Here is a 14,538-nt window from a genome sequence, read left to right as displayed (position 1 = left end):
GCGGATGATGTGATAGTGTACTTAACAGAACCAGAACTATCAATAAAAGAACTATATAAGAAATTGAAGGAATATGGAGAAGTGTCGGGATACAAGATAAACGTAAATAAAAGTGAAGCAATGCCTATGAATAATGCGGATTTCTCAAAATTTAAGGAGGAATCCCCATTCAGATGGCAAACGCAGGCAATAAGATACCTAGGTGTGCAAATAAACAAAAATCTAGGCCAATTATATAAACTCAATTACAATCCACTAATGAAAAAATTACAGGACGATTTAGAGCATTGGAAAGAGCTACCACTAACACTGATAGGAAGGATAAACTGTATTAAAATGAACATTTTTCCAAGGATACTATACTTATTTCAGGCATTGCCAATACAACTGACAGAAAAATTCTTCAAAGAGTTAAAGAAAATAATAAGGAGATTTTTATGGAGAGGGGGGAAACCGAGGATAGCACTAGATAAATTAACAGAATGGTATAAACAAGGAGGCTTACAATTGACAAACTTCAAAAATTATTATAGAGCCGCACAATTAAGGTACCTATCAGATTTTTATCAAACAAGGGAAAAACCAGACTGGACGAGACTAGAATTAGATAAAATAGGGGAAAAGATACCTGAACACATATTATATAAATGGGACGAAAAATTGGTACAACATAGAACTTCTCCAGTATTACACCATCTCCTCAATATATGGAAGAAGATTCATGTAGAAAGAAATAAAATAAATTACCAAATACCAAAACTAATATTGACGCAAAATAAGCTACTCCCTTTTACAATAGACAACCTTGCCTTTAGAAAATGGGAAAAAAAAGGGATTAAAAGAATAGAAAATTGTTTTTCAGGAAGTAGATTCTTATCCTTTGAACAAATGAGAGATAAGTACAATATAACTGGAGATACAGCGCTGGCATATTACCAACTGAGATCCTACTTGAAAGATAAATTAGGAAGCAACTTGAGTTTACCAGAGGGAAGTAACCTTGAATATGTGATTACAGATACAATGTTAATCAAAAGATTTATAAAAAATATGTATATTAAACTGCAAGAAAAGGAAAATGAGGAAACAAATGGTAAAACTAAACAAAAATGGGAACAAGATTTAAATATAAAGATAAAAAAGGAAACATGGGAGAAGTTATGCTCTGGAACGATGAGAAATACAATAAATACGAGGCTGCGTATGATACAATATAATTGGTTACACAGACTATACATTACACCGCAAAAGTTAAATAAATGGGACCCAACAGTATCTGATAGATGTTTTCGATGTAAAAAAGAAAGGGGAACAACAATTCATGCAATCTGGACATGTGAGAGAGTAGAAAAATTTTGGGATGATCTCAATCAGATATTAAATAAAATAACAGAAAACAATATACCAAAGAATCCAGAGATCTTTCTCCTAAGTAACATAAAAAATAAAGAATTTGGAATTGACTTGGAAGATGCACAAAAAAGATTTGTCAAGATATCCCTAGCCGTAGCAAAAAAATGTATTATGTCAACCTGGAAATTGGAAGATAATTTGAAAATACAACAATGGTATATAGAAATGAATAAATGTATTCCATTAGAAAAAATAACATATAGTTTAAGAAATAATATTGAAATATTCGAACAAGTATGGGAGCCTTACATTAAATACAATAGCGAAAACCTACCGGGAACAAACATTACCTAAGTTGATGGAAGGAGAAGAAAAGAAAAGAATGGACTCAGTAGAATTTCTGGTGTATTTTTGTTGAATGACAACATTGTCTAACTGAATTAATGCAACCTAGATTGTATACCTAAAATGGATGAGGGGGGGGGGTGGGGGGGTGGCTTGGGAGGAGGGAGGGGGGAGGGAGAAAAAGTCACTGTAAATGTGTGGAAAAGAAAAAGTGTATATCATGGCTATTGTGATTTATGGTGTGAAAAATAAAAAATTTAAAAAAACAAAAAACATCTAAACAAACTACACATTTCATAAGCAGGAAACAGTTCATATAGATTGCTGCCAAGTAGATGCACCTTCTTCCAGATACTTCAAAGCTTGATCCAGAGTATTAAACCATTTAGGGGGACCATTCTTAAAAAAAATCGTAAGATGTGCAGGGAAATGAAGAGAAGGATGAAGTTGTTTTTGATAGAGTTTAGACAAGACTTATTTAAATTTCATTCTTTTTGCCAAGATGTCGGGGGGCATGATCTTCCACAATACGAATGGAGATATCACAAAATTTCAGCGTACCTCGTCTACCAGCCTCTCTGATTAAGGCTTCCTTTGTTTGAAAATAGTGAAGGCAGATATAAACTTTGGGTGGAGGTTTTGACCTTAAAGCATCCAACTATGGGAAAGATATCAATGAAATGGAAAGAGTGCAGGGACTTCAGGAACTGAGTTGCAGGGAAAGGTTAAACAGTTATGACTTTATTCCCTGGAGCGTAGAGAAGGAAGGGAGATTTGATAGAGATATTTAAAATTGAGGGGGATAGACAGTAAATAGGCTTTTTCCACTGAGATGTGTTGCAAACAAGAGGACATGGGTTAAGAGTGAAAGGGGAAAAGTTTAGGGGGAACTTCTTCACGTAGAGAGTGATGGGAGTGTGGAATAAGCTGCCAGCTGAGGTGGTGAATGCGGGTTCAATTTTAACATTTAAGAAGTATTTGGACAGGTACGTGGATGGGAGAGGTATGGAGGGCTATGGACTTGGTGGAGATCAGTGGGACTAGACAACAACAATGATTTGGCACAGACTTGAAGGGGCAAAAGGGTCTGTTTCTGTGCTATAATGTTCTATGGTTCTAATGTTTAAATTGTTATGAAGTTGTAAGCACTGGTCTGATCTTTGCAGCATTTTATTTCCTAATCCAATGAGCCTACTCCTCTAAATGTATTTATCCCTCTGTTCTTCTTTCTGCTTTTCAACCAATTTGCATTCTCTTACGCAACTAATCCCTAATTCTGCAATCCTTTAACCTTATTCTTTCAAATTGTGGGTCTTTTCATTTTGAGGATTGAGATAGATTATGAATGCATCATCTCCTAAACTTCTCTTAAGGAAATTGTACGTGGTAAACCACTGTATGTATATACTGTATATATCTGTCTGGGCACACCCATTGGCTGACTGTACCGGTGGCTTCTCCCACAGATTCCTGAATAAAGGTGACTGTTCCTCAGCCCCCTCCTCAGTTTGGGACAGTCGACCAGTAGGGATGTGCCTTCATTAATTGCGAATAAAAGTCTTATCAGTTTTGCTCAACTTCAGTCTTTTGATGTCATTGATGGCTCATCATTGTAATTGGTTATAATCAAGACTCTCTTTTGAAATTCACATTGTTATATTTTTGTTTCCATTTGTGTGTTTTTTTTTTCTCCTTTTAAGAAGGATTCTATTATCCTTGACAAAGGGCTCACGCTGGAAATGTCAGTTATATATCTTTACCTCCTGTCAGCACTGTGGGACCTGCTGAGTTCCACCAACACTTCTGTGTTTTTGCTCCAATCACAGTGTCAGCAAACTTTTGTGTATCACTTCCTTCTATAATCTTTTATTGCTCATGTTTAAATAGTTTTCATATCTGAAAGAAGGTGACCTTCAGCCTGCATACTTGCAGTATCACTAAAGCATCTTTCTCTACATTTATATGATTGCTTACTTTGGGTGAACCCATTTTCGAATATATCAATCATGCTTTCTCTTTATAGAGTTGTCTATTTTATTTGTAGAATTGGATAACCAATACATTTCTGGTTGACTTCCTTGTAATCTCCTCAACCTGAGAGGGTAATAGAACCTCTATTTGTGTCATAACTCATCTAATGCACCATAACCTACATTACAGACTACACTGGCTCTCAATTATGCAGTTATTTTTTAATGGAAATAAATTCCTCCTTTTTATTTTCAAATTCCTGTGGCCTTGCAAACTGCTGCTTTCCTAATACCTTTGGATAAACCTGTGGTCCTCCCAATTCTGCACTGAAGTATGGAGCTCCCATCCCCTTTAAATTACTCCAACATTAAATTATATTCCTTCTTTAAGGTGCTCCTTAAATTCTATATCCTTCATCAGCATTTAATCACTTGTTCTAATATTTCCTTTCAGATATTCATTGAACTATCCTTAAAGACATCTTCCTGTGATGTAAGAACATAGGAGAAATAGGAGCGGAAAAAGGCTATTCAGCCCATTGAGTCTGCCCCGACATTTAATCATGAGCTGCTCCATTTTCCCACTCGGCCCCTCTGCCTGGCCTACTCTCCTTCGATGCCTTGTTTAATCAATGACCTCCACAACCACCTGCAGCAACCATTTCCACAGATTTGCCTTCTGCAGCTGAAGAAATTCCTCCACATCTCTGTTATAAGCAGATGCCCCTCATTCCTGAAGTTGTCCACTCTTGTCCTAGATTCTCCCACCATGGGAAACAACCTGTCTACGCCTTAATTTTTTTAATTTAAAAAAAAATTTAGACATTCAGCATGGTGACAGGCCATTTTGGCCCACTAGTCCATGCCACCCAATTTCACCCAATTAACCTGCACCCCCAGTACATTTCAAGTGGTAGGAGGAAATTGGAGTCCCACACAAACACGGGGAGAATGTACCAACTCCTTCCAGAAAGTATGGGATTCGAACCCCGGTCCTGATCACTGGTGCTGTAAAGGAAATGCTCTAACTGCTACACAAACTGTGCCTTTCAACATTGAAAATGTTTCAATGAGATCCTCCTTCATTTTCCTAAATTCCAATAAGTACATGCCAAGAACCGTCAAGTGATTCTCACCTTTTCATTCCTTGAATCATCCTGGTGAATGTCCTCTGAACCCTCTCCAATGTCAGCTCATCCTTTCTTCAATGTAAGGCCCAAAGCTGCTCACAATACTCCAATTGAGGTCTAACCAATGCCTTTCAAAGCATCAACATCACATTCCTGTTCCAGTATTCTATTCCCCTTGAAATTAATGCCAGCATTGCATTTGCCTTCTTCACCACCGACACACCATACAAGTTTGCCTTCAGGACTCCCAGGTCCCTTTGAATCTGGGTATTTTCAATTTTCTCCCCATTTAAAAAATAGTCTGCCTGTTTATATTTTCTACCAGAGTGCATGTCATTACACTTTCCAACATTGTACTTCATTTTCCACTTCTCTGCCTATTCTCATAATCTAAGACCTTCTCCAGCTTCCCTGTTGCCTTGACAATACTTGTCCTTCCATCTACCTTCGTGTCATCTGCAAACCTGGCCACAAAGCCATTCATTCCATAATCCAATCATTAATATGCAACATCATAAGAAGCGAGCCCAATTCCAACCCCTGTGAAATAACCCAATCGGCCAGTGCTCTACCTATACTGTCATTCTTCCTGTTCGAACCATGGGGTCTTATCTTGTTCAGTAACGTCATGCCCTGAACCTTGTTAAAGGCTTTCTGAAAATCTGAATACACAACATTCACTGCATCTCCTTTATCTAGCCTGCGTCTCACTTCTTCAAAGAATTCCAATAGGTTTGTCAACCTAAGGAAACCATCCTGGCTTTGGCTTATCTTTTCATGTGCCTCCAAGTGTGCCACATCCTCATCCTTGATAATCAACTCCATCACTTTCCCAGCCACTGATGTCAGTCTCTCGTTTCCTTTCTGCTGCCTCCCTGCCTTCTTTGCAATTTTCCACTCCTCCAGAACCATATCAGAATATAATGATACCTGAAAGATAATTACCTGTGCCTGCACAATATCTACCACTACTTCTTTCAGAACCCGAGGGTGCAATCCATCTTGTCCAGGAGACTTAGCTACCCTTGGACTATTCAGCTTTCTATGCACCTTCTCCCTTGAAATAGTTAACTGTGCTGACTTCCCTTTCCTGATACCCTTTGACATATAGCATATTGCTACATCTTCCGCAATGAAGACTGATGCAAATATTCTTTTAGTTCCTCTGCCATCTCCTTGTCTCCCATTATTATTTCACTAGTGTCATTTTCTAGTGGTCCTCTATCTACTCTCACCTCTCTTTTTTTCCTTATATACTTGAAGAAGCTTTTTGTATCCTCTTTGATATTGTTTGCTGACCGACTTTCAGATTTCATCTTTTTTCTCCTTAGGAAATTTTTATTAACTTCTGCAAGTTCTTAAGAACTTCCAAATCCTCTATTTCCCACTAATTTTGCTTCCTTTCTTTTGCTTTTACATTGATTGGCTTTGACTTCTCTTGTCAGCCACAGTTGTGACATTTTGGGGCAGTGCGGTTAGCTCAAAGCTATTACATCGCTAGCGACCCTGGTTCTAATCCGGTGCTGTCAGTAAGGAGTTTGTGCACTCTCCCTATGTCTGTGTGGGTTTCCTCCGGACACTCCAGTTTCCACTCACCTTTGAGTTGTAGGTTAATTGGCACATTTGGGCAACACAGGCTCGTGGGCCAGAAGGGCCTTTTATTGTGCTGATTGTCTAAATGTAATTAGACCATAACAATTATAGCACAGAAACAGGCCAGTATGGCCCTTCTTGTCCATGCCGAACACCTTCTCCCACCTAGTCCCATTGGCCTGCACCTGCCCCATAACCCTCCACACTGCTCTCGTCCATATACCTATCCAACATTTCCTTAAATATTATAATCGAACTCGCATCTACCACATCAGCAGGAAGCTAATTCCACACTCCCACCACCCACTGAGTGAAGAAATTCCCCCTCATGTTTCCCCTAAACTTTTCCCCCTTCAATCTCAATCAATATCCTCTTGTTTGAATCTCCCCCCACTCTCAATGGAAAAAGCCTATCCACATTGACTCTATCTGTCCCCCTCATAATCTTAAATACCTCTATCAAATCACCCCTCAATCTTCTGTTCTCCAAGGAATAAAGTTCCAGCCTGCTCAACCTTTCCCTGTAACTCAAACCCTGAAACCTAGGCAACATTATTGTAAATCTCCCCTACACTCTCTCTGTTCTGTTTATATCCTTTCTATAATTTGGCGACCAAAACTGCACAAAGTGTTCCATATTTGGCCTCACCAATGCCTTATACAACTTCAACATGACATCCCAACTCCTGTATTCAATACTCTTGATTTATGAAGGCCAACATACCAAAAGCTTTCTTCATTACATGTGACTCAACTTTCTGGGAATATTTCCTCTTTTTTGGGATGCATTTATTCCTGCACCTTCCATCCATTTCTGCTCTGCTGTCTTTCCTCAGAGTATCCTCTTCCAATCTACTTTGACCAGTTCCTCTCTCGTACCACAGTAATTCCATTTAGTGCACTGAAATGCAGACACATCTGACTTTAGTTTCTCCTTGTTAAGTCCCAAATTGAAATTCATCATATTGTGATCACTGTTCCCAAATGGTTCCTTTTCTCTAAGCTCTCTAATCGCCTCTGGTGCATTACACACTACCCAATAGAGTATAGCTGATTCCAGAGTTGGCTCATGAACAAGCTGCTCCAAAAATCCATTTCATAGGCATTCTACAAATTTTCTCTCTTGAGATCCAGTTCTAACCTGGTTTTCCCAATCTACTTGCAAGTTAAAATCCCCAATGACTAACATAATGTTGCCCTTCTGACTCGCCTTTTCTAATTGTTACTGTAATTTGTTGTCCACATCTCAGCTACAGTTTGGAGTTCTGTATGTAACTGCCAACAGTGTCTTTTTACATTGCCATATCTTAACTCGGCCCACAATGATTCTATATCTTCTTTATAATGTTTTAATGGTGTTACCAACTGAGCCACACCACCTCCTCTGCTTACCTGCCTTTCCTTTCCTTGGAGATTCAGTTCCCAATAATGTCCATCATTTAGCCATGACTCTGTGATAGCCACAACATCATGCCTGCCAATGTAGCTGTACTACAAGGTCACCAACTTGTTTCTTGTGCTGCTTGCATTAAAATCCAAAACCTTTAGCCCTTTGTTACTTTTTATTCTGTGTTTCTGTTCCACTGCAACTCATTCCCAAGGCTACAATCTTGCTCTATCTGCCTCTCCTTCCATTCAAACTCCCTACCAGCTGTCTCTACTTGTGCGCCGACCACTTCTTTGCCTCTGTGATTCTAGTTTAAACACCCCTCCTCCCACCAGCATCAGCAAACCTACCAGGATATTGTTACCCTCCAGTTCAGGTACAACCCAACCTACTTGTACAGGTCACCCCTTCCCTTGAAAAATTTATGATCCAAGAATTTGAAACCCTGCCCCATGCACCATCTCTTCAGCCACGCATTTGTCTGCACTATCTTCCTGTTCTGATCTTCCCCAGCTTGTGGCACTGGGAGTATCCAGAGATTACACCTTGGAGGTCCTTTCATAACTCTTTTTACTTGCTTTGGAAGATCTCTACTCCACTTCTGCCGATATCATTGATGCCAATGTGTATCATGACCTCTGGCTACACGCGCTTCATCTTGAGAATATTCTGCACCCGCTCTGACATCCTGGACCTGAGCACCCAGGAGGCAACACACTATCCTGTAGTCTCATTGCTCTACCTGACTTCACCCTTCCCTTCAGAGGCACAGAGCTGGCCACGGTGCTATTGGTCTGGCTGCTGCCCTGGCCCAGAGAGGTCATCCCCCTCAGCAGTATTCAAAAGGGGTATACTTGTTGGTGAGGGGAATGGTAACAGGGATACCCTGCACTGCCTGCCTATTCCCTTTCCCTCTCCTGGCTGTGATCTAACTACTTTCCTCCTGCCTCCTTGGTGTGATTACTTCCATGTAACTCCTGTCTATCACTCCCTCAGCCTGCTGAATGATCCAGAGTTTATCCAACTCCAGCTTCCATTCCTTAACACTGTCTATAAGGAGCTGCAGTTGGGCGCACTTCTCGCTGTCATTTCAACTGCCTTTTAAAGAAGAGTTAGAAAAACTTGACCTTGCCTTGCCTCAACTCTTGCAGTATGCTTCCACCTCTGCCTCTGTTCACCAAAGCCCCTCAAATTAAAGCCTCAAATACTCACTCCTACCCTGAGCCATTCACAAAATAGCCACTCTAACAATTGGAGCTCCACTTATGCCTGCTTCACTTTTATTTGTTCCTACTAATGAATCGCAATTTGATTGGATCACTAAATTGCCAAGCCCTGTAAACACTCCTTTTTAATCTCCCCTCCCTGACCTGTGTGGAACGCTTGCTCCTCGTGAATGGATTAGTTCCACATTCCAAATCCTCTGGGTGAAGAGGTGAATTTCCTGTAGGACATAGTGAATATTTTGAATATGTACCTCATACATGGGATTTTCATGATATCTGCAAGCTTGTCATTGCATGACCAGGTTTGACTGCTGAACCTCATTGGCTTCCTGTTAAACTTTAATGCCTTGATTTTTCTTTTGTTTAAGCTAATGTTTTTAAAAGGTTTCTCCTGGTTTTCATATTCCTCCTTGACCTTGCTCTGGTCCTTCTCAGACCTCCTCCAGCTCAACAGCCATTTGAAATATCTGTGTTCTTCTCTTCCTTGTCTTTTAATCACTCTAAAATTTTAATGCTCTTTCATTGGCAACTTTGGAATTCTACTTCTTTCTTTCCTTGAGCCACTACTTCAATTAACCTGCTGCACCAAGCTATAGATCTACCAAGCTAATTTCATCTGTGACTCAGTCAGCTCCTGTGTATCTCCTGTTACACCTTTTTGCTATGTTAAAGTTGCCATGTAAATACAAGTAGCTGTCACTGCCTGGGACATAACTTGGATATATTATACTCACATTTAAGACAGGAGTTAAAATATAAGGTATTCATCTGTCAACTGGCTTTGCACAATGTTCATCTTGAACATTTGCTTCACATTTAGGTGGACTATGATGTAGATATGTTCAGTCATAATCCTGTTGACGATAACATCACACCATTGGTTCCTCAATTCAGTTCACTTACTATTTCAGGTACTTGATTTTAATGAGATGTTATTTCCAGCTTCGTCTTCCAATGTCATGTTTAGTTTGCTTTTTCAGTTTATACTTGGTATAGTGAGAAGGGTTCTTCTTCCTGCAGACAGGTCAACTTTAACATTCATACAGCTGTATTAAATAGAAGAACAAGAGCACAACTACTAAGGTACAATGAATAAAGATCAATTTGTACAAAGCGAGGGCAGCATGAGAGCACTGTTGTGAGATGTTCAAGCAGGAACTTGGCTGCAGGGAAGAAACTCTCTATATCTCTATAACCTGGAGATGCCTGCTGACATTTTCCATAGCTTGATGCAGGGCTCACGCCCAAATGGTTATATATTTTTATCTTTGCTATATAAAGTACACTGTTTGACCAGTTGAGTTTCTCCAGCATTGTGTTTTTATTGCAGAGAATTAAGCAATTATATGGGACAGGATGCATTGTTGCAAGGCAAGGGCAATTATAGATGAGAGGAAAGCTCAGAAGAGCTGGTATTTCCTAAGAGGAGGTAGAGATTAAATTTAATCAAGGCATCTATAATTGTGATTGGATTGGAGGAAGATCTATTTCCTTTTGGTCAAAAGATTAGGAATATAGAAATAATGTAATTTGCAAAATGATTTGAGATGAGAGGAAAATATACCTGAAAGACTTTAATTATCTGGAACTTGTTGTTTTAAAGGTAGTGGAGGCAGAAACTATTTTTATTTTAAAAAATACGGCCGGAGGTGGGTGGTCAAGCTGGCTAGCTATTTTCTATGCAGCATGGATATGATGGTCTGAACAGTTTCCTCCATGCTGTAAGTCTATGATTCTACATGCAGAAAGACAAAAAATGGGATTAGGTTTAATTTTTAAAATGTAGAAGTGACTGGTGAGTATTCTGATGTGAAAATTGCACTTTCTGAAATAAACAGTTTATTGTCATGTTAAGTAGAAATGACAGAACTGATAAGCTGGTTATTAATAGTTTAGGTTGAAAGGAAAGCTCTGGTGATTTTAAAGAGCCACTTAACGATCTAAACTCTAAATAGGATTATCAAATGTTGTATCAGACTGGTACTATTTTGGAAAAGGTTTGAATCTATTTTCATGATCTATGCAATTTAAAAATGGCCTTCAGTAGATTGATGACAGTACACAAAAGTGCTGGAGAAATTCAGCAGGTCATGCAGCATCCATAGAAAGTAAAAAGGTAGTTGATGTTTTGGGCCTAAGCTCCTTAGGAGTTTTGAAAATCAGACAGACACTCAAATAAAAAGGTGGTGGGGGAAGGGAGAGGGGCACGGGCTAATAGGTGAGAGGGTGGGAGGGTAGAAGAGAAAGAAGCTGAAAAGTGATGGGAGAAGAGGGCCAAGAAAAATAGCTCTCTGAGAGGAGGAGGAGAAGGAGAAAGGGGTTGTGAGCTAGAGGAAGGGAGACAGGAGATAGGAAAAGAGAGAAACTGGGGTGGGGGGGTAATGGAAATTGGAGGTTGATATTGATGCCATCTGGTTAGTTACAACTGAGACAGAATACAAGGTGTTGTTCCTCCAAGTGGCAGGTAGTCAAACTTGGCAGTACGTTAGGTCATGGGAATGTCGAATTAAAGTGATTAACCACTGAGAAGCGCTTGCTGTTGCAATGGACGGACAAAGTGCTCAACAAAGCCATCTTAAGCTCTGCATCTAGTCTCCCCAATGTAGAGGCGACATTGGGAGCTGTAAATGGACCCTACAAAAGTTTTGCTTCATTGATGGGTGAAGTTTATCCACGATACGCCACTTACCTGAAATAGTCAGATGTCTCATCTTTTAATTAATATATTATTGTAGTTTAGATCAGAACATTTGAATTGATTAACCATGAATAACTTCACAAGGAGTAAGTGAGGCAAAGTATTGATGTTTAACAATGTAATTTCATTTTCTTTGGAGAAAAATAGTCTTAAAAGAGTTCTGTAAGATGTTTCAATTGATTTAACTGTTATGCAGGCCAAAAGTTGCGTAATTTCGTTGGAACTATTTTATCCTGTGACAAATTTATGGTGTTCACTCCTGAGTAAAAATAGTGCAGCTTCAGGTAAAGACTGCAAACAATTAACTTGTGTTGATTCAAATCTTAATAAAACAGACTAAAAGTGGCGACAAGAGGTCAAATTACAGCTTGTTTTTCAAGACACATTCCACTGATTGACCACCAATGGGATTATCACCTACAGCATCATTCACGGCAAATTGCATTAGTTCTTAAACAGGGCAATTTATTTGAGTGATCTTAAATTGATATATTTGGCATTCTGTTTAAGTGAGTTGGAAACAACCCTATGAAGTTATTTTTCTTGAATCAACTTCAGTGTGTCCGGGGGTGAACTTTTCGATTTTCTGGCTGAGAAAGAGTCGTTGACAGAAGAGGAGGCGACAGAATTTCTCAAGCAGATTCTTAATGGTGTCCAATACCTCCATTCCAAGTGTATCGCTCATTTTGACCTTAAGGTGAGTACAGTGTGAAGTGGTTCAGTTTTTTTTTCAAATGCATCAAGTAAAAAATATTTGCATTTGGTCATTCTTAAATGACAAAATGTCCATTTAACTGCTCTCAACTTTGAAATAGATTAGCTACAGCATATAAAACTGAAGAGTTAAATTGATGTACTGAAAACTGTTCCTAATAACTGAAAAATTATGCTGGGTGATTTACTTTTCTCCTTCCTATCTTTCCTCCACCCATTTTTAAAAATTAGGAAGGTAAGAAGTTCAAGACCTTGTCTTAGATGGTCTTTTATTCTGGCTTCTCTCAACGGTGGGAACTCCAATTTCATGTTACTTTCTGCTGTTGTTTCCACACTGGAGAATGGTTGTGAAGAGATTAACTCAAGAAAATTTGTGGACCATAATGAAATTCTTCTGGATGTATTGCCATGATTAATCCTTACTTTTCTGCAGTGCAAGTTGGGGGATAGTGGATAGATATAAATTTTGGTTTTAACGCAAAGAATGAAAACATACTTGTGGTGGGTTTTGTTTTCTTCTGGGTCACCTTGAAGTTTCAGTGGAAACCACACCCCCAAAATTTTCAAAAATGCTGTATGCATTCCCAACAAAATAAGTTAATTTTGAGGATCAAATTCCCCTTCTCAAATCTTGTTGCTCTAATATGTTTCTGTTATAACTTTGAGAAAGTACATTTCCTTGTGTAAAGCCAAAACAATGTTGTTATTAGTCGCAAGTGAATGACCATCAGAAATATTTCTTTTAGAGTTGGTTTCTTTATTTGGCAACAAACATTGGGAGCTCATAAGTTTTTCCCTATCCTCTACTTGATTCACCTCATCCTCCAGCTTCTGCTCAATAGCTGACTGAAAGATAAACGAGAGTATGGGACAACATTCACCATCTTAAATTCATTCCAGACAGATGGAGTGCAACTTGCATCTAGTGATTTTGAACAATCAATGAATATAGATTCACTATGAAAATCTTTCTCTAAAAACTGACTGGAGTTCAGTAAAATTTCCAGAATGGCAGTTTACATAATTTTAATTGAGTTGTTGAGGGATGTGGAACCAAGTTAGGAAAATTGTTGGGATGTGGTTCAACTCTGACTTAATTGAAGGATGAAGAAACTTAAATGACAGAATGACTGATTCCCAATTTTAAGATTTGCAAACTATATTAAAAATTATAGGAATCTGACTCGTCTCATGAGTTTACAAGGTACATTTGACACAAGTGTTCAGCTGGGTGAAAGATTTATGGCCATAAAAGGCAAGGTAATGGTGGTTTTCGCTGGAGGCACATGACCAGTGGTGTTCTGCAGGGATCAGTCGGTGTTAGGACTAGGATTGTTTGTGATGTATATAAAAGCAAATGAGTGGCTAGATGACAATGTAAAGAGAGATAAAGAAGGTGCACGGTGTGCTTACCTTTGGTCGCAGAATTGACTATAAGAATAATGAAGTCATGTTTTACCCATATAAAACTGTGGTTAGGCCACACTTGAGGTACTATGTGCAATTCTGCCCATCCAGTATAGGAAGGATTGGAAAGGATACTGAAGAGATTTACCAGAATGTTACCTGGATTAGAGGGAATGAGCTATGAAGGGGCATTGGATAAACTTGGGTTGTTTTCTCTGGAGCACAGGAGGCCAAGGGGTGACTTGGCAACGTTTATAAAATTAGAAGAGGCATTGAGAGTGGACAGTTAGAATTTTTTTCCTTGCTGGATAAAAGTGTTACATACTAGAGGAGTTAAACAAGAAAATCTCTGGCTTCTGTGTTTGTAATTAAATACACAAAAGTACAGGTCACACAGAGTTCTTTATATAGCAAAGATACATAGCCAAAGGTGTAGGCCAAGTTCTTTGTTAAGGTGCAAGCAAAAAGCAGACAGGCACCTGAATAAAATGGTGGGGGAGGGGCAGAGGAGGAGCACAGGCAGGAGAACATAGGTGCATATGAGTGGGACGGCAAAAGATACAAATGCTGGCAAGTGATAGAGGGAGGGGGTATCTCCCTGAATGGAGTGGGTATCTCCCTGAATGGAGTGGGAAGGGGATGGGGAGCTGGATATAAGGAGACTGAGGGATTGGGAAAGAGAGGGAGACATGGGAGGGCCCTAACAGAAACAGGG

At 39.2% G+C, this 14,538-nt stretch overlaps 1 protein-coding gene across 6 annotated transcripts in view; it reads left to right on the top strand.

Annotated features, from left to right (window-relative positions):
* Positions 1–14,538, top strand: part of dapk1 (death-associated protein kinase 1) — a 262,641-nt gene that overhangs the window by 119,180 nt on the left and 128,923 nt on the right. For 5 of the 6 annotated variants that reach the window (XM_069929540.1, XM_069929535.1, XM_069929546.1 and 2 more), the window contains one exon: positions 12,261–12,399. The exons of the other annotated variant lie outside the window; for it this stretch is intronic. In XM_069929540.1, the coding sequence (XP_069785641.1) occupies positions 12,261–12,399 (139 nt within the window). The remainder of the gene's footprint in view (positions 1–12,260; positions 12,400–14,538) is intronic. 6 annotated transcript variants of the gene reach the window in all.

This window comes from Narcine bancroftii, chromosome 1 (assembly GCF_036971445.1).
Source record: "Narcine bancroftii isolate sNarBan1 chromosome 1, sNarBan1.hap1, whole genome shotgun sequence".
In the NCBI taxonomy this organism is placed as follows: Eukaryota; Metazoa; Chordata; class Chondrichthyes; order Torpediniformes; family Narcinidae; genus Narcine; species Narcine bancroftii.
This window is presented reverse-complemented; position numbering and strand designations above follow the sequence as displayed.